We start from the raw sequence: 27,887 nt of genomic DNA, 5'->3' as shown, positions 1-27,887 counted from the left end.
TTTTATTTTATTTTTTATTGTCATGTGTGGAAAGTTTATTACTTATATACATTTTCTGCCCACGATAATATACAACAGTACCCACTTTTTTTTTTTTAGTTTTTTTTTTTTGTTTAAACTCAAAATTGCACGTAAGAAGACGGTTAAAAAGCACTGTAAAAAAAAAAAAAAGTCAAGTCAATATGCTGTACACTTTCTACAATTTTGAGTGGACTATAACAATACAGAAGAAGTGCAGTCTCTAAAATTTACAGTTAGGGAATAATTCAATGGAATCTTTCGTAAAGGAAATGAATACAAATTACTTTCTGGTCAAAAAAAAAAAAAAGACAGATATTGTTCACGCATTGAGCCTTAAAGACTGATCTTCTCTCCGTCTAGAAGATATATCGATGTCTATTGAGTCTTTTCCTACAATAAGTCTCAAACGCTTTGCTGGTGGCAGAGGAATGAAGTCATCCTCGAATTCATCGTCGTACTCGTCGTCGTCTTCCTCATCCTCTTCTTCGGAAGATTCCTCCAAGCTTTCTTCCTCGTAATCGTCCATTTCCATTCTCGTTTCCACAAGAGATAACGTGTCGTTACAGTATACTCCATTTTCATGGAGTTCTTCCGGAAAAGGCATCCTAGCTTCTTCTTCTCTCTTTAACTGGATCTTTAGTTTCGTAGAGCTGCTCCCCGATCCAGAGTTAAAACTATTGTTTAGTTTTGCTACATACAGACTGTTCTTGTCTTTTTCGGGATCTTTGCTTAGTTTAATGCTAATTTTTGACGAGCCCATGTTGTCGTTCTCCTTCTCAGTCTTACTGCTGTTGCTGTCGTGACGTCGACGGAGGGTTAGTTTCGGAATTCCAGTGCTATTTTCGAGAATCAGTTGTGCGTCGTATCTTGTGATCCTTCTGCTTTTTTTATTTTTGACCACTCTTATGTGTTCCTTTGACCTCACTTGTGACGAGACCATGGGGCAGTCTTCCGAAGAGTTTCTCATGTCCTTATAGTGAAGTGAACTGTCGGTGACGACGCTGCCTACAACCGAGTCACAGTGCGAGCTTACTAATTCGCACGGGTTGTCTGTCTTAGAGGGTTCAAAATCAGAATTTGACATTTCTGTGTTTTTAACGCGTTTCAAGTGTCTGCTTCTCCTGGACTTACACAACCCGTTTCTTTGATATCTGTTTTCCCGTCTTTTTGAGGTCTCTTGATCAAGTTCATTCTTATGAACAGATTGACTTTTAATCTCAGTTCTGTGCAGCGGAGTTATGCTCCCACTGTTGCCATTTCTGTAGCCATCCAAAGTATTTGGTGGGAACTTGGCATCTGCTTCCACGGAGTTTCTGGTTCTCATCGAACTTCGTGTAATATATGTACATGTAGTTTCGCTGTGAGCACCTTTCATCGAATTCAGTTTATATTCTCTAGCTGCGTGTCTAGTTAAACAACCAGTAGTTTCTTCTAAGTTCATCAGTCCGTCTCTCTGTTTATCCCTTTTTATGGCCTCATTCTTATACAGCACTACTTTAGGTTCTCGGAGGACGAGGCTACCCACTTGAAGCTTTCTTGAAGCATTTCTTTGCTCTGGTCGTCTGCAGTTACTTCTGATCTTTATTTTAGAATGTAAAGGCTTTACAGGCTTTCTCAGTCTCTTTGGTACCCTGGAATTACTTATGTGAGTGACTCTGGATGAGGTAGAAGAGGATGAAACTGGAATTCTTGACAAGGACTGTCTTAATGTTCTACTTTTCCCATTCTTCTTTACGGCAACTGAGCATTTTCTAGTTCTTGCTAAAAAGCAAAAACATAAAAATGTTAAAAATATCCATCACAATATTTTTACATATTACCAAGATGAAAAACAAAACAAAAAAAAACTGTCAGCATCACAAACTTCGTTATTAGGGTATGTGTCCACGTTCAGGATTGCATCAGGATTTTTCATCAGTTTTTGTAAGCCAAAACCAGGAGTGGAACAATTAGAGGAAAAGTATAACAAAAATATGCACCACTTCTGCATTTATCACCCACTCCTGGATTTGGCTTACAAATACTGATGAAAAATCCTGACCAAATCCTGATGCAATCCTGAACGTGGACACATACCCTTAGACAATTTTTAATGCAAGACAAAGTTTCTTGCAGAACAATTGTCAAGCCTCGGAACGGATACAAATTGTATGTTCTCTTTAGGCTATGTGCACATGTTCAGAATTTCTTGCAGAAATTTCCTGCGCAAAACAGGACATTTTCTGCAAGACACCCGCATGCGTTTTTCATGCGTTTTTTTTGCTGATTTTTTCGGAGGTTCCCAATGCAATAATATAGTGGGAAATCCGCAAAATTAATAAACATGCTGCGTTTTTTACCGCGATGCATTTTTTTTCACGGAAAAAAAACGCATCATGTGCACAAAAATTGCAGAATGCATTCTAAATGATGGTATGCATAATGTATGCGTTTTTATAGCGAAAAAAAACGAGAAAAATCAGCAACGTGTGCACACAGCCTTACAATTGTCCTCATTTAAATCGATCAGAAATAAATATATCTTGAAATGATGAGCAAGTTAAAAGTTGTTAAAGGGAATCTGTCACCCCATTTTAGGCCTATAAACTGCTGCCACTGCCATCAGGGGCTTATCTAAAGCATTCTATAATGCTGTAGATAAGCCCCCCGATGTATCCTGAAAGAGAAGAAAAACAAGTTAGATTATACTCACCCAAAGGCGGTCCCGGTACGGTCTGAGGGCGTCGCGGTCCGGCGCCTCCCATCTTCTTTGCTTCCTGTCACGGCTCCTGCGCAGGCGTACTTTGGCTTCCCTGTTGAGGGCAAAGCAAAGTACTGCAGTGCGCAGGCGCCGGGAAAGGTCAGAGAGGCCCAGCACCTGCGCACTGCAGTACTTTGCTCTGCCCTCAACAGGGCAAACAAAGTACGCCTGCTCCGGAGCAGCGACAGGAAGCAAGGAAGAGGACAACATCGTATGAAGATAGGAGGAGCCGGACCAGGACCTGCAACACCCATCGGACCGGGACCGCCCCTGGGTGAATATAATATAACCTGTTTTTCTTATCTTTCAGGTGACATCAGGGGCTTATCTACAGCATTATAGAATGCTGTAGATAAGCCCCTGATGGCAGTGGCCTTAACTTATAGGGCCAAAATGGGGTGACAGATTCCCTTTAATAGTGATGAGCAAACGTGTATTATCAGAGCATGCTCGAACACAATGTTTCAGTCCCGGCGCCTGCATGTCTCGCTGTTATTCGACAGCCGCAACATATGAAGGGATTGCTTAACAAACAGGTAACCCCTGCATGTGTTGCGGGTGTTGAACAGCCATGAGACATGCAGCCGCGGGAACTCGACCATATTTCTTTCTCGCTTCATTGGGGGACGCAGGTAACCATGGGTGTATGCTGCTGTCGCAAGGGGGCTGACACTATGCAAATAAAGAAGAAGTAACTCCTCCCCGGCAGTATACACCCTCCGACAGGCACCAGGCAACTCAGTTTTTGCTTAGTGTCTGTAGGAGGCGGACCTGTATCTAACCCCAGATCTGCATTTCTTTTACAGGGATTTGTTTTGTTTATTAACCTTTTCCCCTTTCTTTTTCAGACTTTTTTCTTCAGGGTAACAGGGTGCAGTTTTTTCTCACCCTGCTTTCCCCACTTTGAGCGACCGAGAGAGCAGTGTGGTATTATCCACATCGCACCCTCTAGGACCCGCTGGGCAGGACTTGTCCCCTGTCACCCTTTCGGGTGTTCAGGGTGACCTCTTCTCGGTGGCCAGTCCTGCCCGTTTCCCCTCCTCATCCCTCTCCTCGGAGTGGGCTGAGAGGAAGACGGCGGTCACTTCCAGTGACCCTCTCCCCCTGGTTAGGGGTCGACGCCGTCTTTTGCGCCGGAGAGTTCATGGCGCAGGAAGGATGACTTCTTCCAGGACCCTCTCCTACCAGTGATCCTGATGGTTCCTCATCTCCAGGTAGGGAGTCTTCAATCAACAAAATCCCCCCCCCCTTCCCCCACTCTGCCCAGCAGCGATCTCCATAGATCTTACAGGCTTCCTTTTGATAGGGGAGAGGGCCGCATTTTCAGGCGCCGGGATGCACTAACACCGCGGGGAAAGGGATCACATAACGCTGGCATTTTTTCCCTCCTTTTATTTAAACTTGCAGGCGCGCCCGCCATTTTTTTCTGTCTCTCCCGGCTTTTCTCCTTCTTTTGGCGCTTGCGTGCCCTCGTGGCGGCCAGCATTATTGCGGCCGGGAATTTTTCAGCGCTCTGGGGGGGCGTTTCTTCTATCCCTCCTTCGGCGCCTGTCCACGCCCACAGTGTCGCGCGGTCTCCGCGCTCTTTCTACCGCTTCCTGCTCCCTGTCAGCGTCTGCTCACCGCGTGGGACACAGGATTCTCGGGGGAACACAGGCACCTGCGGCTACCGCTGTCGCTGTTTTTCAGCAGGCTCAGCGCTACTGCTCCCTCGGGCTCAACTCCTCCCGGCAGTACTTCTCCGCACCTGGACAAGGTAATATCCACCTATGTCCGACCCCACCCCGGCCTTTGCCACTACGGCCATCCATTACGCCTGCGCTCACTGTAAGAAAAAGTGGGCCTCAGGTCAGCCTTCACCTTTCTGCCCGTCCTGCGTTCCTCCCACCATGTCAGTCTCTCAGGAAGCTCCTAGGTCCCGGGATGAGTGCACCCCCCGTCCCCCGGAATGGGCCGTTGCTATGTCTCAATCAGTGTCTGACCTGACTAAGGTTTCTCAGTCCCTGGTCCAGGCACTTGAGCGTATCCCGCTTCTCTCTAATGCCACGAACGCCTCACACGGCGATTCGCTCGCACCTGTCCTAGAACCTCACAGAGGCAGCCGGACAAAAGAGACAGAAAACGGACCTTATCTAGATCCTCTTCCCGTTCCCTGGACGGGATTCCCCTATCTGCCCGTTCTCCCTCCTCGCAGGCGGACGTTGGGTCTGACCTATCCTCTCAGTCGGAATCTGACTCGGATGCAGATCAGACTTCCGGAACACAGGAGATGGTTGATAGCCTTATTTCAGCTATCATTCAGACGCTTGACCTTAAGGAGGATGAAGCGAGCTCTCAGGACGTCTCCGTTGCGTTTAAACGGATTAAACGTCCCTCCAGGTTTTTTCCTAATCACAGGGAGTTTGACAACACTACCTCTACACACTGGGAAAACCCTGGCAAGCGTTTCCCTGGCAGAAAACGGCTTGACGTGTTATACCCTGTTCACTCCGACCTTGTCTCCAAATGGTCCGAGTCTCCTAAGGTCGACCAGCCCGTCTCCAGGCTATCCTCGTAGACGGTTCTGTCTATCCCGGACACGGCTTAAGGACCCCACGGACAGGCAAATCGAGGCATTAGCAAAATCGGCATTTGAGGCTTCCAGAACCTCCCTCTGCCCTAGTTTCGCCTCGTCCTGGGTAGCTAAGGCTGTGTCAGCCTGGGCCAAGACCCTGCGCAGAGGCATTTTGGCCTCTGCTCCTGTTGAGGAACTGTCTGACTTGGCGGATCAGATTTCTCTTGCGGGTAAATACCTCATGAATGCCTCCCTTGATGCAGCGGCCTGCTCCACCAGGGCTAACAGCAACATTGTGGCCATTCGCCGGATTCTCTGGCTAAAGGCGTGGAACGCTGACCCCGCTTCTAAAAAATCTCTCACTGGTCTGCCCTTCCAGGGTTCTAGACTCTTCGGCGGCACGCAGTTGGATCAAATGATCGCGGACACTACGGGTGGTAAGAGTACCTCCTTACCCCAGTCCAAGCCGAAACGTCCCTTCAACCGGAGGGGCCCCCAGTCCTTTCGTCCCTTTCAGTCCTTTGCCTCATTGGGAAACCCCAACCAGGACAGTTCTTCCTCGCAAGAAGACCGAAGAAAACCTTCTTTCAGGCCTCCACCACGCTGGAGGGCTAAGAGCCACCCCGCAAGACCATCTGGATCTCGGGGCCACAGGTTCTCTAATAAATGACGGGTTGCCCCCACCTGGAAATCCCTCCAGGGTGGGGGGCCGACTTCTCCTGTTCTCAGAGGTTTGGCTGTCGGTTGTCGACGACGCCTGGGTCAGGGAAATCGTCACTTCAGGCTACAAAATAGAATTTTCTTCGCCCCCAGGAAGACGTTTCCTGCTCTCTTGTCCTCCCAAACAGCCCTCCCACCTCTCAGGACTTCTCCAGGCCGTCGATTCACTCCTCGCCTCAGGAGTCGTAGTCCCGGTGCCTCATCGCGAGTCGTTTTTGGGTTTTTACTCAAACCTGTTCGTGGTTCCAAAAAAGGACGGCTCTCTCCGTCCAATTTTGGATCTCAAGCAGCTGAACCGCCATCTCAGGATTCGGCGTTTCAGGATGGAATCTCTACGCTCGGTGATCGCGTCCATGGAATCGGGAGAGTTTCTGTGTTCCGTGGATATCCGAGATGCGTATCTTCACGTCCCTATTTGCGTACGACATCAGAGATTCCTCCGGTTCGCGATCCAAGGTCATCACTATCAGTTCACGGCCCTCCCTTTCAGTCTGGCGTCTGCGCCCAGGGTCTTTACGAAGGTCATGGCAGCTGTCATGGCCATCCTACGTTCAAAGGGGATTCTGGTAATCCCATACCTCGACGATCTCTTGATCAAGGGTCCATCTCGTTGGGATTGCAGCCAGAGCCTCCAGCTTACTCTGGACACGCTTCTTCGCCTCGGCTGGTTAATCAATTACCAGAAGTCTTCCCTGATTCCAATTCAGCGGCTGGAGTTCCTGGGCATGGAATTCGACACCTCTCAGGCTCAGGTCTTTCTTCCCAAGGAGAAGTTCCTTTCTCTTCGTCGGGGGGTCAGAGCACTAAAGAGCCCGAATCCCCCGTCTCTCCGCTTCGCCATGAGGGTTCTGGGAAAGATGGTGGCCTCCATGGAAGCCGTCCCCTATGCCCAGTTCCACTCTCGCCCCCTCCAGCTGGCCCTTCTGTCGGCCTGGGACAGGAATCCACTTTCCCTGGATCGCCCGTTTCGCCTCTCTCCCAGAGTGAAACAGTCCCTCTCTTGGTGGACGCTGTCCACTTCCATGCTGCGCGGGAGGTCATTTCTCCCTCCCCGCTGGCAGGTGATCACCACTAACACCAGCCTCCAAGGTTGGGGAGCAGTTTTTCTCCACCTCACGGCCGCTGAACTGCTCAGGAGGCACGCCTCCCTATCAACCTCTTAGAAATCAGAGCCATCTTCCTAGCCCTCATCCGCTGGGAGTCTCTCCTTTCAGGGAAACCGGTCCGCATTCAGTCGGACAACGCCACATAAACCATCAGGGAGGGACTCGCAGCACACAAGTCATGGCGGAAGTGGCAAAAATTCTGCGTTGGGCGGAGGGTCACGTTCCCTCTCTGTCAGCCATCCACATCCTAGGGGTGGACAATTGGGAAGCCGACTTTCTAAGTCGCCAGGGCATCGTGGCGGGCGAGTGGTCTCTTCTCCCCGCAATCATCGGCCAGATTTGCCAGCAGTGGGGCGTCCCAGACGTCGACTTGATGGCCTCCCGGGCAAACCACAAGGTTCCCCAGTACGTCTCCAGATCTCGGGATCCGATGGCCGTCGGATGCGACGCTCTCGTGGACCCAGTTCCAGATGCCCCATCTGTTCCCACCTCTCCCCTTGATCCCAAGGGTCATAAAAAAGATCAAGACAGAAGGGGTTCCCGTACTCTTAGTAGCTCCAGATTGGCCTCGCAGAGCCTGGTATGCGAAACTGGTGAACATGCTATCGAACGTTCCGTGGAGGCTTCCGGATCGTCCGGACCTTCTTTCGCAGGGAGCCCTCTTCCACCCGAATTCTCGGTCTCTGAATTTAACGGTATGGCCGTTGAGGCCACGGTCCTGAAGAACATGGGTTTTTCTCATAGAGTCATCCAGACTATGATAAGAGTGAGAAAACTGGCTTCCTAGCGTATTTATCACAGGTGTTGGAAGGCTTTTTTCCGGTGGTGTCAGGACAACAATCTGTTTCCTATGACCTTTTCTCTTCCATCCCTTCTCCGTTTCCTTCAAGCGGGTCTAGATTCGGGTCTTTCCCTTAGCACCTTGAAGGGTCAGATTTCCGCTCTGTCCATTCTTTTTCAAAGAGACCTGGCCTCCCTGCCTCAGGTGAGGACCTTCATCCAGGGGTTCGCTCATATAGCTCCCTCCTTATCGTCCTCCTGTCGAGCCTTGGGACCTCAACCTCGTTTTGGATGCCCTTCAGCGTGCGCCCTTTGAACCGATTCAGGACATTTTCTTCTCGCTTCTATCCTGGAAGGTGGCCTTTTTGGTCGCCATCACCTCCATTAGAAGAGTGTCGGAGCTGGCGGCAATATCCTGTCGTTCTCCCTTTCTAGTCCTGCATCAGGACAAAAAGTGGTTCTTCGACCGATTCCTTCCTTTCTACCAAAGGTGGTTTCGGCTTTTCACATCAATGAGGACATTGTCCTCCCTTCCTTGTGCCCTTCCCCGGTTCATCCCTTGGAGAAATCTCTTCACAAGTTGGATGTGGTCAGGGCTATCCGAATTTATCTCGCCAGAACTGCCTCTTTTCGTCAGGCCGATTCTCTGTTCATCGTCTCGGAAGGGCGTCGAAAGGGGCTCCCCGCCTCCAAGTCCACAATTGCTCGTTGGATCCGTTCGGCGATTCTGGAGGCATACCGTGTTCAAGATAAACGGCCTCTGTCGGGGGTGAAGGCTCACTCTACCCGGGCTGTGGGAGCTTCCTGGGCAGTTCGTCACCAAGCTTCAGCCTCGCAGGTTTGCAAGGCCGCAATGTGGTCATCCATTCACCCCTTTGTCAAATTCTACAAGGTGTATACTCAGGCTTCTGCGGACGCGAGCCTGGGTAGGAGGATACTGCAGGCGGCGGTTTCTGACCGGCCGACCTAACTCCTCTTTTTCTGCAGAATATCCCGCCCTAGGGACTGCTTTTGGACGTCCCATGGTTACCTGTGTCCCCCAATGAGGCGAGAAAGAAAGAGGGATTTTTGGTTCTTACCGTAAAATCTCTTTCTTGGAGCCTTCATTGGGGGACACAGCACCCTCCCTTGAAGTTGTACCGTGTTGGCCAATGTGCCGTTGTTGTGGGTTGGTACATAGGTTGAGTTTTATATTACCTGTTCCTACTACTGCTTTTGCACCAACTGAGTTGCCTGGTGCCTGTCGGAGGGTGTATACTGCCGGGGAGGAGTTACTTCTTTATTTGCATAGTGTCAGCCTCCTAGTGACAGCAGCATACACCCATGGTTACCTGTGTCCCCCAATGAAGGCTCCAAGAAAGAGATTTTACGGTAAGAACCAAAAATCCCTCTTTTTCAAGCAGCCAAAGACACTCGGTTAGCACACAAGCATGCTCGGATAACACCTTATCCCAGCATGTTCGCTAATCACTAGTTGTAAGACTCCATTCACATAAAGATTAAGCTTTATTTACATAAAATCCAGAATTTAATTTGTTTACTTTGTAGTTTTTATTTTTTTTATTACTACTATAGCCAAGATCCGGAAATTTGGAAGCACTGGAACCATTGCAGCATTTAATGATATTATTAGAGTAAAATAAACTCTTACGTGATTTTTCCTGAGATGTGTCTGCATCTGTGTTGGAGCTCACCGACTGGCTGTCTGAATTTTTGCCACTGTCGCCGAGTTTTTTGAGTCTGTTTAAACGTTTGTCCGTTTCCCGCAGTCCGTACTTGCTGTTGATTACAGGAGCCGGCTCATTAAGTCCAACACGCGATTTAAAAGCACCTGTTGCTCTCCTGGTAAAGGTAAATAATTAAAGCATTAATGTTTCAAAGCAGCATGTTTAATACGATAAAAAAAAAAACCCAAAAAAACAAACAAAAAACTTGTCTTCAAAATTGTGTTAATTCTCTTCAAAATACACAAAGGATCTTTTAACACTGGTACCTGCACTTTCGCTGGTAACATGGTGATTAATATTGGTCCAAATTGATTTGCAGGACCTGGGTCAAATGGCCACATCAGTAATCTGTGGTCACTGGATGGGAGACCTGAGAAACACTTTTTACCTAAACGCATCTCTTCTTCAGAAATGCAACTTTTGTGGGTTTTGGATCATTGTAATGTTGGAAAAGTGCACATTTGCCAAGGGCATGGAGTGATGCCAGTATCTGCTCTTTCAATACAGGGCAACACATTATGAAGTCACATAGGCACTAACCATTTAGAAAAATGCATGGTGCCTACAGTGAAACATGATGGAGGTAGTAACCTCATGTGGGGCTGCATGGGAGCTGCTGGTGTTCACAGATGTGCTGCTCTGCAGTGATAGAGAAGATGCTCCCATCACTCCGTGCCTTTGGTAGAGGTGCACTTTTCCAACATGACAATAAAACAAACCATACATCTGTTACATGTCTGAAGATGAACAGGGTGAAAGCGATTATGTGGCCAAGTGTCTCCTGACCGGAACACCAATGGTGAATTATGAAGAGAATACATCTTTTAGACCTGATGACGCTGGTGTAATCATTTTGAAAATCCACATCAGGGCGACTGTTACAGCTGTATTTTCCCTAAATGATTGCAAATATTATATAGCTGTAACATAAAAATAAAAAAACATACCTTTCACATGTATAGCATTCACAGAATTCATTGTTTTCTCCAAAAAAGCCATCTCCATAATAACATGAGATCTCTTCCCCGGGCTCAATATCCCGCAGTGCTTTTACACAAGCAGTGTCACGGCCGGTTGATACAAACTGCAACATGAAAGCACACATTTCTTATTTTTATTCCTCCCTATGAATTATATAGACAGTCGATAGTTCTGTACATGTAGAATTACTTACCTTACAGTTAGGTCTGCAATCTGTCGGTGTTGGGAAATAAACAATGAACAGTATTATTAAGGCTGAAATAAGACTTCTTTTCAATAGAACATATAATTTAGTTGTGGCGAGATGCAGGTCATTATTTCAGGAATCTTACGGTCGTCTCGACATTGAATTGCTCAACCTGTATCTCTCCACGCTAATATTATATAGGAGACAGAAATTACACTCACCGTGAGATTTAATCTCGCATCCACAATTTGAACATGCAGGTAAAGTGAAATTTGTATATAATTTGCCTAAGACATACCATGGTTAATGAAAGCAGCCGGTCCAAGCCACAACTGAGCACAGTTTTTCCTGGTAGAGTACATGACACTAAAATCATTTTCCCCGTGATGCAGTAGCATATTCTCTTCTGCCTCGGACAGCTCGGCTATGCATCCCACGAGAAGCTCTATTTTGTCATTACGTTTCCTATTAAAAGATAAAAATATTAAAAAAATTAACATTCAAGACACATCATACATAACTGGATACATGTAAGAAAATTAATGGGAAGAGTCATACCATTCTTTAGTTGCAACTATTTTGGCTCCATTTCGCTCAGAAGAATATCTGTTGCAAGGCAAGATCTCAAACCCGCTACTAGTTGCAAACATTCTCAAGTAGATGAACACCTTAGGAATTAGGAAATACAAACAAATCACATAAATGAATAATAAATCTACATTCCCTCCCTAAACAGAGCTTGAGAATATATTACAGCAAGTGCTGTAAGTAGAGATGGAGCCGGTCGATTAGCGGGACTCCAATCCAATCTGCCAGGTCTGTTAAGCCTCTGGCCAGGTGGTTAGCGAATCTCTTACCTTCCGGGATTGCCGGCACGGCGTTTGATTAGCCAAGGCTGGCATGACGTTATCTGTGTGTCACACAGTGTCGGCCCTAAATAATCAAAAGCTGAGTGGGGGAATTCCAAAAGGTAAAAGATTTGCGAGCTCACGGCCAGGGACTACTGACCTGGCCGATGGACCGGAGTCCCGCAAATCGATCCGTCCATCTCTAGCTGTTAGAACACACTAGATAATCAGACTTTATTTGTTCCCTGCTAAGCTTTCTGGGGAAAAAATAATTCAAGTTGTTGTCCTCTACTCTGACAACCCATATGTTCCCCTCTTATAAAATAAAAACACCTGTTCTCAGCTCCAGTGATGGTACCATTCCAGCAGTTGTCGGCACTGGCCCTCCCGGGGATCGCGTGACATTAAGACAGTGAGGATTGCGTGGCATGTCATGCAATTCCCAGGTGACCCAGGGCAGACATTATTGGAATGGCGCCAGAGGCGGGTATAGGTCTTATTATATTACAAGGGGACAACCTGAAGACTGAAAAGGGATTATTCAAGCAGTGGCCGACCCCTTTAATAAGGTAAAGTACAAAATATAAAACAAAGTGTTTATTTTTGTAGGGAAAGGAGAACCTACATGTTCCTTGAAGTGCTTCTCTTGCATTTTATTCTTGTTCAGAAAATAATGACGTGCCCACTCGCCAGATAACAGATTTTTGAAGGTTTTATCCAAGTGTTCGCTTTTCTTGAAATGCTCGATGACTTCTTTCAGCTCCTCCTGTCTCCCTTTAATAGGGCGAAACCTGAGAAAAATGTTATTTTTTTAATTCAGAGCTTGGCAAATAATTATAAAGTTACCTTTTAATTAATATGTATATCCATTACATTAAAAATATCACTTCTTTATACAGTTAGGTCCATATATATTTGGACAGAGACAACATTTTTCTAATTTTGGTTACAGACATTACCACAATGAATTTTAAACAAAACAATTCAGATGCAGTTGAAGTTCAGACTTTCAGCTTTCATTTGAGGGTATCCACATTAAAATCGGATGAAGGGTTTAGGAGTTTCAACTCCTTAACATGTGCCACCCTGTTTTTAAAGGGACCAAAAGTAATTGGACAATTGACTCCAAGGCTATTTCATGGACAGGTGTGGGCAATCTCTTCGTTATGTCATTCTCAATTAAGCAGATAAAAGGCCTGGAGTTGATTTGAGGTGTGGTGTTTGCATTTGGAAAGTTTTGCTGTGAAGTAAACATGCGGTCAAAGGAGCTCTCCATGCAGGTGAAACAAGCCATCCTTAAGCTGCGAAAACAGAAAAAACCCATCCGAGAAATTGCTACAATATTAGGAGTGGCAAAATCTACAGTTTGGTACATCCCGAGAAAGAAAAAAAGCACTGGTGAACTCATCAATGCAAAAAGACCTGGGCGCCCACGGAAGACAACAGTGGTGGGTGATCGCAGAATAATCTCCATGGTGAAGAGAAACCCCTTCACAACAGCCAACCAAGTGAACAACACCCTCCAGGAGGTCGGCGCATCAACATCCAAATCTACCATAAAGAGAAGACTGCATGATAGTAAATACAGAGGGTTCACTGCACGGTACAAGCCACTCATAAGCATCAAGAATAAAAAGGCTATACTGGACTTTGCTAAAAAAACATCTAAAAAAGCCAGCACAGTTCAGGAAGAACATTCTTTGGACAGATGAAACCAAGATCAACCTCTACCAGAATGATGGAAAGAGAAATGTATGGCGAAGGCGTGGTACAGCTCATGATCCAAAGCATACCACATCATCTGTAAAACACGGCGGAGGCAGTGTGATGGCTTGGGCATGCATGGCTGCCAGTGGCACTGGGTCACTAGTGTTTATTGATGATGTGACACAGGACAGAAGCAGCCAAATGAATTCTGAGTTATTCAGAGCCATACTGTGTGCTCAGATCCAGCCAAATGCAGCAAAACTGATTGGTCGTCATTTCATACTACAGATGGACAATGACCCAAAACATAAAGCCAAAGCAACCCAGGAGTTTATTAAAGCAAAGAAGTGGAATATTCTTGAATGGCCAAGTCAGTCACCTGATCTCAACCCAATTGAGCATGCATTTCACTTGTTAAAGACTAAACTTCAGACAGAAAGCCCCACAAACAAACACCAACTGAAAACCACCACAGTGAAGGCCTGGCAGAGCATCAAAAAGGAGGAAACACAGCGTCTGGTGATGTCCATGAGTTCAAGACTTCAGGCAGTCATTGCCAACAGAGGGTTTTCAAGCAAGTACTAGAAATGAACATTTTATTTAAAATTATTGAATCTGTCCAATTACTTTTGGTCCCTTTAAAAACAGGGTGGCACATGTTAAGGAGTTGAAACTCCTAAACTCTTCATCCAATTTTAATGTGGATACCCTCAAATGAAAGCTGAAAGTCTGAACTTCAACTGCATCTGAATTGTTTTGTTTAAAATTCATTGTGGTAATGTTTATAACCAAAATTGGAAAAATGTTGTCTCTGTCCAAATATATATGGACCTAACTGTATAAAGGAATAGTCCAAATCTTGCTTTTCTTAATCCCTTAATGAGGCGCCAATTTTTGGCATTCTTGCCCTAGAATTTGTCTTTCTCGGGACATTCTAACAGATATAGCAGTTTTCATTTTCTAGCAGTGACTAGATTACGTTTCAGGTATCTATCAACCATGACCAAGGCCCAAACAGTCAATATTTTATTCCAGGGCAGGTGGATTTAATTAAAAACAAACAAACAAAAAAAACACAACTTGGGGGCAATGCCGAGCCTGGTTCCTGAGAACACTTGCCCCATTTTCGGTATCGCTGTGGGGTTGACTCAGGGTATGTGCACACGTCCGGATTTCTTGCAGAAATTTCCTGAAGAAAACCGGAAATTTTCTGCAAGAAATCCGCATTTTTTTTTTTTGCGTTTTTTTCACCTTTTTTTAGCATTCTGCAAGCGTAATTAGCTTGCAGAATGCTAAAGTTTTCCAAGCGATCTGTAGCATCGCTTGGAAAACTGACTGACAGGTTGGTCACACTTGTCAAACATAGCGTTTGACAAGTGTGACCATGTTTTTACTAAAGATGCTGCCTATGCAGCATCTATAGTAAAAGATAGAATGTTTAAAAATAATAAAAAAAAATAAAAAAAATGGTTATACTCACCTGCAGGCGTCCGTTCCTATAAATGCCGGTGTTGTTCAGGACCTTCCATGACGTCGCGGTCACGTGAGCGGTCACATGACCGGTCTCGACCAATCACAAGACTGTGACGTCATCGCAGGTCCTTCACCGCACACCAGCTATAGAAACCGAAGCGGCATCATGCAGCTGAGAGGCGGGAAGACATCGAAGGTGAGTATAGGACTATTTTTTATTTTAATTCTTTTTTTTTTACCAATTATATGGTGCCCAGTCCGTGGAGGAGAGTCTCCTCTCCTCCACCCTGGGTACCAACCGCACATAATCTGCTTACTTCCCGCATGGTGTGCACAGCCCCGTGCGGGAAGTAAGCAGATCAATGCACTCCTAGGTGTGCGGAATCCCCTGCAATTCTGCATTTTAGTGAACATGTTGCTTTTTTTTCCGCGATGCGATTTTTTCGCGGAAAAAAAGGCTACATTTGCACAAAAAATGCGGAATACACTGAAAATAATGGGAGGCATATGTTAGCGTTTTTTTCGCGAAAAAAACGCGAAAAATACTGAACGTGTGCACATGGCCTCACACTAAACCGTGTCTGGTAAACAACGAAAGTGTAATAGCGCTCGTGGAAGCCCCCATAATCAGTTGATTGGTGCTTTGATATCAAACTGCCACCAATCTGAGGAATAGGCAATTGATATCAACATCCTGGAAAACTCCTTTAAACCAATGGACAGCCACGATTATTAAAGTGCAATATTAAACTGCAGAACACTATTGTAGAAGACTTGTGGGTGACGCATGCTAGTCCGCCCTATAATACACATAATTGAGTGACTGGACTGCATTTTGTTACCTGGTATTCATTTTATGTGTCTGAAACCCCAAATAGGGATCCAGCACCAGGCTTGTTGCAAGGTCATCATTTTCACATAGTTCTTTTGCAGACATTCCCGACGATGGTACATAGCGACTCTGCGTTTCAAACGTGGACCCACTGCTACCTGCAATTATATAGATATGTATAAAAAGTAGAATTACTAAATAAATGTACTGGGATATATAACTGAGGGTTATATGAAAGTAATGACAAGCCACCGCTGTGTTCACCTGACACGTCGTCACCTTGAAGAAGATCTCGGCATGCATGGATGAAAGGAACGCGCGACTGAAAAAATATAACCATGGACACTTCATAAGGAAAAGGGGTCCATCCGACGACGCTGTGCATGAAGATACCCTAACAAATCTAGAGATCTTCATTGACAGCTTTTTGCAGCCACAATTTTTTTTGCACAATGACAGAATATAAATAAATGGAAAAAAAAATATAGGAAATATACGGACACGAGTGACTTACATCTGCTAGATCTCTGCTCAGGAACATTTTTGCTGGCTCTCAAATTTTCTCTCACTGAACTCCGTGTCTGGCTCCGACTCCGATGGTGTTCACTGGACAACCTGCTTCCATGTCTCCTGCCATTCACTACCATGTTCTTGGATTCTCCCAACCACTTCATGCCAACATGGAACCTGGCCTAGTTGCATTTAGTCCCTCTCTTTTCGGGCCTTGAAATTAGTCAAATATGGATGCCTGAAAGTAAAAAACAATTGTTTTATAGGCAAATTATAGACTTCGAATACGATAGTTACTGAAAGTGAAATACGCACCGTCAGTTCAGGCATAAGCTCCCATACGCTTACATTTTACAGTACACACGTAGGAAGTATCCTACATTACAGCCGATGCATCCTGTTTATATCGGCTGCCATTAGAAAGGCAACAAACTGTTAACAGATGCTTTAGAGAAGTCCTGAATGGTGTAAAGCTAAAACTTCCCAAGATGCAGAACACCAAAAATAAGTTTTACGCAGAAACTGATCCACAAAGCAATACCAGAAGATCAGTGCACACAATTAAGAGGGGGTATGTCTCCTCCACTCACTTATGCATCGAGAGAAGAGCAGAGAAGGTACCACGATTGGCTGGTATCAATAAATATGACATCTCTAGCCCTGCTCTTCTCCTGATGCCAAAGTGAATAAATACCCCTTTAAATAAATGTGTAGGAAACTTTGGGAAAGCAGATCAATCAACAAGACATTGATAAACTTGCAGTGGATTTGAAGCATTTCACCAAAATCAAAATGAAATAATCAAGGACTCTTTGCCTTTATCCCCAAAAAAGTAGTTAAAACTGATTCGTTTGCACATACCAGTCTAATATGGAGGGGTCCTGTAACGTGTGCCTTCCATTTTTTTCGCCTAAGTGGTTACTTTTTAACAACATTCTGCTGGCAATCTAGGTGTGCAAACTTCCTTTCCCTCACTTTGTATCATGCACTGCGCCTGACTATGGCTTGCCTGCCCTGGGCTGGACCAAAAGCCCGCCTCTTACGCCTGCCCTGGGCTGGACCAAAAGCCCGCCTCTTACGCCTGCCCTGGGCTGGACCAAAAGCCCGCCTCTTACGCCTGCCCTGGGCTGGACCAAAAGCCCGCCTCTTACGCCTGCCCTGGGCTGGACCAAAAGCCCGCCTCTTACGCCTGCCCTGGGCTGGACCAAAAGCCCGCCTCTTACGCCTGCCCTGGGCTGGACCAAAAGCCCGCCTCTTACGCCTGCCCTGGGCTGGACCAAAAGCCCGCCTCTTACGCCTGCCCTGGGCTGGACCAAAAGCCCGCCTCTTACGCCTGCCCTGGGCTGGACCAAAAGCCCGCCTCTTACGCCTGCCCTGGGCTGGACCAAAAGCCCGCCTCTTACGCCTGCCCTGGGCTGGACCAAAAGCCCGCCTCTTACGCCTGCCCCGGGCTGGACCAAAAGCCCGCCTCTTACGCCTGCCCCGGGCTGGACCAAAAGCCCGCCTCTTACGCCTGCCCTGGGCTGGACCAAAAGCCCGCCTCTTACGCCTGCCCTGGGCTGGACCAAAAGCCCGCCTCTTACGCCTGCCCTGGGCTGGACCGAAAGCCCGCCTCTTACGCCTGCCCTGGGCTGGACCGAAAGCCCGCCTCTTACGCCTGCCCTGGGCTGGACCGAAAGCCCGCCTCTTATGACTGCTCAGAACCGTTGGTATCTCCAGTATGAGATCATACAGATATGGTCGACAGCAGCGTGAGCAGCTTATTCTTACCTCAGCACAAAAACAGAATATCCACCTAGAGCACATAATCTTACACCTGCAGGTATTGCTGGTGCACATGCTCAGAGCCACCTTCAAACATTTTAGGACAAGTTCTTGTCAGAGTAAAAAGATGGCGAACATTTTAATTCTATAATTACCCCACTAAAAAAGCAGAGTGTCATTTGGTAATTAAAAGGTATTTAGTAATTTATTTAGAATGACATTTCCTTTAGTTATTTATTTTACTCTATTCCCGGAGAACTCTTATACTAGGAGACATTATATTCAGTGTACAAAGTCGAAGGGGCAGATTTATAAATGTATCAGTTTTCTGGAATGAACACACTGAAATGATGGCATTTGGATATTTTCCGACACATCCAGATGTAGCAGGAAAGTTCAGCAAGGCTTTGAAGCTACATAAGCACAACTTGTTTATCACAAGTTTTACAATATTTTCTCATTATAAAGTCCCAACCTGCCATTATTTTATAACAAACTGCAAAATTATTTAACAAGTGACAGGCCCGGCTGGTGATTTTGCTGCATGTGGACTGTGGAGAGAAAACAATAGGTTCAGCCTTCACACTGTACACCAATAGTTTAAGGAATTTACCGCTACTTCTGATATTGATGACCTATCCGAAGGACATGTCATTAGGATCAATCGGAGGGGCTCTGACAATCAGCTATTGTCAACTCCAATTCAACAAAATAAGAGCTGAACTAATGTTCTCGGCAGACGCCATTAAATAGTATACAAGGAGTAACGTCTATCCTTGTGGAAAGTAACATGCCTGTGTAAGGAGACTTACAGGCCATGCAATGCTCCTCTGGGAAATTAAATATGCAAACTGTCTCTTCAGAAAGGAAGAGAACTAGAACTCTAGTGCCAACTTTTGGAAGTAGCAATCCTAAAAGCCAATATTGACCCTTTAGTGTACGTGTCCACAATCAGTAATTGCTGCGGGTTTGGCACTGCGTATTTCCATGTCCACTATGCATCAATAGTCGCCTGTGGATCACCCTCAGAGACAAGACATGCGACACGTCTCAAGAGCGCAGCATGTCAATTTCTCTTGCGGAGACGCTAGTGTCCGCAAGAGAAATTTCATCAATAGAATGTATTGGATGCGGTAAATCTGTACGTTCAGTGAACACATGCGGATTTACCTGCGTTCAATAGAAGGCAGCACTTTGGACGCAGCGAAGATTCCTCTCACAGCCCTGAGACCACGAGTGCGAACACCGCTGGAACGGCACCAGCCCGAGAGGTGAGTATAGGCTTTATTATTTTATCGGGGCTGAACATTTAGTTTAGTAGTTGTAAGATTGCTCTTACTGAGTGTATTGGGGGGACACTCACTTGGCACGGGATTAATGTAGTCAGGCACGATTTTTGAACACAAAAATAGTCCATGCGGTTTATTAAAATGTCATAAACCGGGTTCTGCACAGTTCATTATGTACATCTCACGAAACACAACAGGCACCAACTGGTGATATTAACTTGCAGCTTTATCTTAAACACTTCATTTACGGCTTTGACTCACGGACACTAAACATGCTGGACCTCTCACTTCGCCCAGTTACCATGGGTGTCCGTACGCCGTACAGTTCACCAATGTCCCAAGTCACATATAGCGCATATGACACTGGGTCGCAGTCTCTAAACACGCTGAACCTCACTCCGTTCAGTTGCCGTGGGAGACCACACAGTTCATAGAACATCACAAGCACCAACAGTCTGTATAGTACCTGACGGGAGCTCCTGCTCCACCTGCTGACTCCTTGTCAGTCCACTCCTCCGGGTAAGCTGCCTCACAGGGATCACCAACTTGCCTGGCCGGCACACATTAGTCAGTCCAAACCCACCGAAGGACTGTAGCTTCCCCACACAGTAGCTGTCACTGGCTCTGCAGATCCCGGTCCTCACCTCATGCTATTCAGGGATCCGGTCCTACTTCCAGGACCTCCCAACACCCAGGTTACACAGGATCACACAGGTGGCCAGTCCGGGTACTGTTCAGGACGTCCATCCCAGCTGGGACCGTCCAATACCCAGGTCACCAATAGCAAAGTCCCACCAGGTGCTATTCAGGATTCCTACTCCCAGGAAATCCAACACACTGGTATGTGCTCTTCAGGATTCCTACTCCCAGGAAATTCAACACATACTTCCAGGACCTTCACCACTCAGGTCCAAACACTGGAACCACAGAGGAACATGTGACCCACACCCTGGTCACATTATATACCCTTAACCACTCCCACAGGTGGGAGTGTGTATAATAATGTATATAATATAATGTATAATGTATAATGTAATGTATATAATGTATAATAATAAATAATAAATAAATAATAATAAAGAGTGTGGATGTGTGGCTAGTTTGTCCCGCCCATCTCACACAACTAGCCTAGTAAGTCTCCCTTGACTATTATACAACACTACACAAACTCTTGAGGAACTACAAGTCCCAGAACAACCACATTACATCAGACTTACCACGCAGACTCCCTCTGCGACACATATCGGCCATTCACAACAATGCCAGTCACTGTTTCACCACCATTATCACAACAGATACGCCTCCATACATATCCCAAGGAGCACACACAGCGCCCCCTAGCTGCCACAGGGGTCACTACACCACATAGTGGACAACCCCTTTAATGAGCACACAGCTTAGAAATTCTGTTTGGCTTTTATCCTATTTGCAGACACATGTTTCAGGGTGTTGCCCCCTCCTCAGTGCAAATTTAATGTCCCAGAGGAGCATTACATGGCCTATAAGTCTCCTAACACTGGCATGTTACTCTCCATAAGGAGAAAAGTTACCCCTTACACCCCTGTCAGAAGCCTCTCAATCAGCCCTCTTGCTTTGCACTAAGGCTACTTTCACACTAGCGTTGTTTGGTATACGTCGCAATGCGTCGTTTAGGAGAAAAAAACGCATCCTGCAAAGTTGTCTGAAGGATGCGTTTTTTCCCCATAGACTAACATTAGCGACACATTGCGACGTATGGCCACCCGTCGCAACTGTCGTGCGACGGTTGCGTCGTGTTTTGGCGGACCGTCGGCACAAAATAACGTTACATGTAATGTTTTTTTGTGTATCGAGTCCGCCATTTTCGACAGCGCATGCGCGACAGAAACTCCGCTCCTCCTCCCCGGACCTTACAATGGGGCAGCGGAAGCGTCGTAAGACTGCTTCTGCTGCCCACGTCGGGCATTATTTTCACAACGCGCGTTGGCATGTCGGGCCGGCGCATAGCGACGGCCCCGTGCCGACGCTAGTGTGAAAACAGCCTAACGAGGGGCAACACCCCAAAACATGAGACTGCAAACAGAACTCCTGGTTTTGCTTTTATACTAAGTCATGTGGCAAGGTGACTACTTACAATAGGTGACGCTAGAGTTCTAGTCCTCTTCCTGACTTAAGAGGAAATCTGCATATTAAATAGTGTATAGCACTGTACCATTCTGGACCCAAACAATGAGTACGTCCAGGTACCGCCAGAGCTGGTAACAGCTGTCCCTGTGAGGGTGCTGGGTGTAAGACCCCCACTGAGCTCATATTGATGACCGATCATGAAGATGGGTCATCAATATCTAAGCAAAGAACTGAGTTTTAGATCCCTTTCCCTGAGGTAATATAGACATTAACTCGGAGTACACTTCTCATTGCTTCACTACATTCTATGAATGATTTTCGGACATCAGTTTTCCATAGTTTCAAAAAACAGCGCAATTCTCCGGATGCAGGAATGAGTTTTGTTCACATCTGCGTTAGGAATTCAATTCTGTTACAGCAACAGAAAAGAGGAAATGGTGCAGGGGAGGAATCGGTCCCATGGAAGACACAAGCGGTCTCTTATGAAACCCAATGCAAAACCTAAAGAGATTGTCCACTACTTTTACATTGATTACCTATCCTTAGGATACGTCATCAGTGTCTGATCGGCCGGGGTCCGACGCCAGCCATCCCTGCCCATCAGCTGTTATCTGTGTTGGTATCAGTCGCTGGCTGGAATTTGATTTGATCAGTAACCTGTCAGAAGCCATATAGATGAATAGCTAAGCAGAGCACCACAAGAAGACCCCCTACAGACTGCCCCAGGGCACGAGCATATCATAAACTGAAAATAAAGATTACACAACAACCACAAGACAGATTTCATGATCGCAGGTATCATTTTAATCAGTATAACGGTGTCCACTTGACACTTTCGGTAAGTTACTGAGCACAATCCTGCTGACAGGTTCAGTTCCTTTTAAGATCTTCATATACATTAGATAGCCGTCGGCCAAAAAGATAGTTTGGCTGTCAGCTCTCCCAGCTTTATCATAAATATGAGAGCTCGACCAGGTGTTTTCTAGGAGAGACACTGCTCTAGTAGCAGCATTTCCCTTGGAAAACAAAAGAATCAGTTGGTGGAAATCCAACAGGCTAGATCCATCATTACACCCGACATCATCATTTGGACGAGTCGGGAGGCGCCCACAATCAGGGCTGTGGAGTCGGAGCCCATTTTGGTGGAGTCGGTATCATGGAAATTGAGGAGTCGGAGGTTTGGCTTTTTTGGCTTACCAGCTCAACAGCGCTGCCCACAATACATGTTGAAAATCCAACAGGCCGTACCTTGCCTCCCCGGACATCAAGTCACTAGAGAGTTGGGATGTCCGCTGATCTTAAGCAAGTTCGGCCAACTGTATTCTACTGTGTAAAGGGGCCTTTAATTGGTCCTGAAGATGGGCAAAGTTATGGTACCCTAGCCTTAAACTGCATTCACACATCTGTGCTGCGGTCCGTGGTGAACAGACCGGCCACCAGCCTCCTGACCAGTACCGACCACCGGCTTTCCTGACCCGGACCGGCCTCTATGTGCATTGTTGATCTTAGGTAAGTAGAATCTTGTTCCACACTCTGACACTGTGTGAATGTGGTCAACAACAAAAACAATCTCTACTGCCATCTTGTGGCCTTCCAAGAATTGCAGGTCTACTACCAGCTGACATCCTAAGGAAACAGCAGACAGAGGAGCGCTGCTATGTGCACACGTTGCAGATTTCCTGCAGAACTGCAGCGGATTTTTCTGCGCAGAAAAGGTGCAGTTCCGCACTGTGATTTACAGTACAATGTAAATCAATGGTAAAAAAAAAAAAAAAACTGTGCAGAAAAATCAGTGCGGAATTGCTGCAGATTTAAAAGAAGTGCATGTCACTTCTTTTGTGCAGTTCTGCAGCGTTTCTGCACCCCTCCATGATAAAAATCCGCAGTGGTAAAATCTGCACAAAAACTGCAGAAAATCTGCACCTGCGGATTCTGCCAGGAGATGCCGATTTAGTGCAGAAAATTCTGCACCACATTTCCTACGTGTGCACATAGCCTAAAAGGTGCATGTATTAAGCTGGGGCTAGACGGTGGTTTTGGAGGCGAAACAGGTCACGTGGCTATAGACTGCTCTGTGCAGCTGTATCCATTGCAATATAATAAAAGTGCATTGTGACCCCCAAGAGTACTGCGACAAATGGCAAAAAGTCACAACCAACTGTGCTTGTTGCAGTGCCCTAGTGACCTGCAATATGCAGCGATGTACAAAGCAGTCTCTGGTGTCGCAGCAAAGGCTGCCATGTAATCCCAGCCCAGTGCAATACAAAGGACGCAGGCCGTATAGTAGTAGCACGTTCCTATCGGCATCACAATCAGTAATCACATTATAACCCATGCATTATCTGCAGCCTTTACACCAGGAAGCTAAATAACACATCATATCCGGAAAATGACGAGAACGAGAAATGCAAAAAAAAAAAAAAAGAAAAGGAATCCACCTCAACTAACTCAATGGCCAATCAAATCCAATGTTGATTTAAATGTCCTAGAAGCCTACGCCCAGATTATCACTGTGGAATTCAACAGTCCAGATACAATCATAGGAAGGGGGGGAAAAAAACTGTAGAATCCAAGCTCCGCAATTAACCCTTTCCACAGAACAGATTATACACCAAGTCGGCTGGGAGATGACAAACCCATTAAACTCCCAGTTAAACTGGTTTCGCGATTGATTAAAAAAAATTATATACATAAAAAAAAGGACCAACTCCCATCCCGGTAAGGCGTCATCATTACAAGGAATCTGACGTCTCCCCCTGTGTGATCCAAGGAAGAAGGGGGGAGTGTAAACGTACTAATTAGCTAACGAGCCCCCTTCCCGTGGGTACAGATACCCCCCAATCGGCCGGCAGAGGGAATATAAGGGGGTAACAATATTAATAAGCCTCTGGGACCTACTGGAGGTGATGAGTAATTTACAACAAAGGACGAGTGACGGATCCAAGGCTCACAAAGGAGACAGAATAATCTTACATTATGTGCAGAGGATGCAATATATATATCTTTAAAAAAAAATAGTATATAATTTACTATTTGTGTGTGTGTCTTAATTAGGACACATAAAATGGCTGAAAAGAGATAATGACATTATAAAGGGTTACAAAAAAAAAAAAAAAAAAGCTTTAACCCCTGCCTGGCCTTTTAGCAGGGAGACTCCCGACCCCCTTATAATGACACATCCAGGCCTTAATCTGATGATGTAGTAGCATATATAGCGTAAGGTCCCCCCCAATATACAGGAAGGGGCACAGCGCCGAATACCAACACCACTAATGATATTTTAACCAATTATTTGCTGCAAACAATTGTAAAAAAAAAAAAAGAAAAATGGAAAAAATATATATATATATATATATATATATATATATATATATATATATATATATATAAATTTCATAAAGAAAAAAAATAAGGTAAAATGGTACCTGGGGGTGGAGGGTGTAAGATCAGCCACCTCGCCCGTCACACAAATCCTGGGAGCAACTGAACGCCCTAAAAGAAATGTACAGAGATGGTGGAGGTGCAAGCAAAATAGTGTTTTGTTATGGAGGTGCCGGCTGACACTGGGGAGTTTTGGGCTTTGTATTTTTTTTTTTTGCACCTAGAAAGGTATAGGGCGAGAGGGGAAGGGGTTAATGTCACGAGTGATGAACCGGGAGTGAGGGGGGTATATTTATATATATATATTTGTAAAAGGGGAAAACATTAACATTCAAGATGGCGGCGAGGCCGAGGCCGCAGCACCGCCACCACAACAAATAGTCCCTCAAGCCTTAAAGTGTCCTTCCGCCGTTGATACCCGGTCACGACCAGAAAGGTGAAGTTTACAGTCAAAACAGGGAGAGTGTAGCTGAAAAAAACTCCAAAAACGAAAACAGCTCTGAGGTATATTACCTTTTCCACCGGTGGCAGAAGCCGTTTTAACCGAGATAAGCTGGCGTCTCGTTATCCGGCGCTGGTTACTTCCGCCCTGGCTGGGACTGCAGCTGGAGCGCCGTGTCTGAGACGGAGAGCGCGGATGGATATGAGATGAAGTACCGGCCGGGATAGAGGGAAGGCTCCCACCCACCCGGAGTGCTGAGGCGCCGAGCGTTACACAACGCCGCGCTGAGGCAGAGGCTGCGCCGCTCACATTATAGCGCTGTGCTGCGCATTAGCGCCCAGACAGACACCGAGGCACGAACCTGTGTGTGCAGTGTAGGCCGGGGACCGAGCCCAAAGCCTCATCTTCCCATACACCTGCCTCCTCCTCCGCCACACCATGATTTCTACCATTACCACCCATACTGAATACAGATACAGTACAGAGACCATTACTACCACTATACTGGGCTAAATTACCGCCACACCATGATTTCTACCATTACCGCTATATAACGACTATAGATACTGTACAGAGACCATTACTACCACTATACTGGGCTATATTACTGCCACACCGTGAGCTCTACTATTACCGCTATATAAAGACGATACAGTACAGAGACCATTACTACCACTATACCGGACTATATTACCGCCACACCATGATTTCTACGATTACCGCTATATAATGACTACAGATACAGTACAAAGACCATTACTACCACTATACTGGGCTAAATTACCGCCACACCATGAGCTCTACCATTACCGCTATATAACGACTATAGATACTGTACAGAGACCATTACTACCACTATACTGGGCTATATTACTGCCACACCGTGAGCTCTACTATTACCGCTATATAAAGACGATACAGTACAGAGACCATTACTACCACTATACCGGACTATATTACCGCCACACCATGATTTCTACGATTACCGCTATATAATGACTACAGATACAGTACAAAGACCATTACTACCACTATACTGGGCTAAATTACCGCCACACCATGATTTCTACCATTACCGCTATATAACGACTATAGATACAGTACAGAGACCATTACTATCACTATACTGGGCTAAATTACCACCACACCATGAGCTCTACCATTACCACTACATAAAGACTGTAGATACAGTACAGAGACCATTACTATCACTATACTGGGCTAAATTACCGCCACACCATGAGCTCTACCATTACCACTATATAACGAATACAGATACTGTACAGAGACCATTACCACCACTATACTGGGCTGAATTACCACCACACCATGAGCTCTACCATTACCACTATATAAAGAACAACAACAAAAATATATCTACCATAAATATCGAATCAATGCAAACCCCAATATTCATCACTGACCATTGAATCCAATAGGTCTGTGGTAACTTTTTTGAACAGAGGAAGCTTTTGCCTGGGAAGCCTACTTCCCGGCCTCTGCGTAAACTAATCTCAACCTTAATGTCTGTTTTTCAGAGAAAAACTCCTGTTCTAATTAACTGGTCACTGCAGGAGGCCCCTACTTTAATGGGGAGGTTGAAGTGTCAGCTCTATCTCATTTCCCCAGTTGCAATTAAATTCTCTTTCCCAGCCACAGTTAATCCCAAAGGTTCAATGTGAGGGTAACATGTCGCTTCTCTGGAGATGTACAGTACAGAGAAAAAGTTTGGACACACCTTCTCATTTAAAGATTTTTCTGTATTTTCATGACTGAAAATTGTAAATTCACACTGAAGGCATCAAAACTATGAATTAACATGTGGAATTATATACTTAACAAAAAAGTGTGAAACTGAAAATATGTTGTATATTCTAGGTTCTTCAAAGTAGCCATCTTTTGCTTTGATGACTGCCTTGCACACTCTTGGCATTCTCTTGATGAGCTTCAAGAGGTAGTCACCGGAAATGGTTTTCACTTCACAGGTGTGCCCTGTCAGGTTTAATAAGTGGGATTTCTTGCCTTATAAATGGGGTTGGGACCATCAGTTGTGTTGTGCAGAAGTCTGGTGGATACACAGCTGATAGTCCTACTGAATAGACTGTTAGAATTTGTATTATGGCAAGAAAAAAGCAGCTAAGTAAAGAAAAACGAGTGGCCATCATTACTTTAACAAATGAAGGTCAGTCAGTCTGAAAAATTGGGAAAACTTTGAAAGTGTCCCCAAGTGCAGTGGCAAAAACCATCAAGCGCTACAAAGAAACTGGCTCACATGAGGACCGCCCCAGGAAAGGAAGACCAAGAGTCATCTCTGCTTCTTAGGATAAGTTTATCTGAGTCACCAGCCTCAGAAATCGCAGGTTAACAGCAGATCAGATTAGAGACCAGGTCAGTGCCACACAGAGTTCTAGCAGCAGACACATCTCTACAACAACTGTTAACAACTGCGCAGCAGGCCTTCATGGTAAAATAGCTGCTAGGAAACCACTGCTAAGGACAGGCAACAAGCAGAAGAGACTTGTTTGGGCTAAAGAACACAAGGAATGGACATTAGACCAGTGGAAATCTGTGCTTTGGTCTGATGAGTCCAAATTTGAGATCTTTGGTTCCAACCACCGTGTCTTTGTGGACGCAAAAAAGGTGAACGAATGGACTCTACATGCCTGGTTCCCACCGTGAAGCATGGAGGAGGAGGTGTGATGGTGTGGGGGTGCTTTGC

The 27,887-nt window shown here is 45.7% G+C and overlaps 1 protein-coding gene across 4 annotated transcripts; it reads right to left on the bottom strand.

The window, feature by feature from the left end:
- KMT5B (lysine methyltransferase 5B) lies at nt 1-25,582 on the bottom strand. 4 transcript variants are annotated; one of them, XM_077287396.1, is made up of 12 exons: nt 25,240-25,582; nt 24,771-24,837; nt 16,191-16,424; nt 15,941-15,998; nt 15,687-15,834; nt 12,290-12,455; nt 11,375-11,484; nt 11,115-11,281; nt 10,823-10,842; nt 10,596-10,732; nt 9,573-9,763; nt 1-1,782 (listed from the first exon to the last, which is right to left on the bottom strand). In XM_077287396.1, exons 3-12 carry the CDS (start codon nt 16,215-16,217, stop codon nt 341-343), a joined length of 2,466 nt encoding a protein of 821 aa, XP_077143511.1. In that variant the 5' UTR covers nt 16,218-16,424; nt 24,771-24,837; nt 25,240-25,582; the 3' UTR covers nt 1-340. The 4 variants fall into 4 exon arrangements, with proteins under 4 accessions (XP_077143511.1, XP_077143508.1, XP_077143510.1 ...); XM_077287393.1 differs by lacking the exon at nt 15,941-15,998 and having other exon boundaries at nt 25,240-25,454; XM_077287395.1 differs by lacking the exons at nt 15,941-15,998; nt 24,771-24,837 and having other exon boundaries at nt 25,240-25,451.
- Between the last annotated feature and the right edge of the window lie 2,305 nt (nt 25,583-27,887).

This window comes from Ranitomeya variabilis, chromosome 2 (genome assembly GCF_051348905.1).
Source record: "Ranitomeya variabilis isolate aRanVar5 chromosome 2, aRanVar5.hap1, whole genome shotgun sequence".
Taxonomy (NCBI): Eukaryota; Metazoa; Chordata; class Amphibia; order Anura; family Dendrobatidae; genus Ranitomeya; species Ranitomeya variabilis.
The sequence above is the reverse complement of the archived record's forward strand: the minus strand, read 5'-3'. Positions and strand labels throughout refer to the sequence as shown.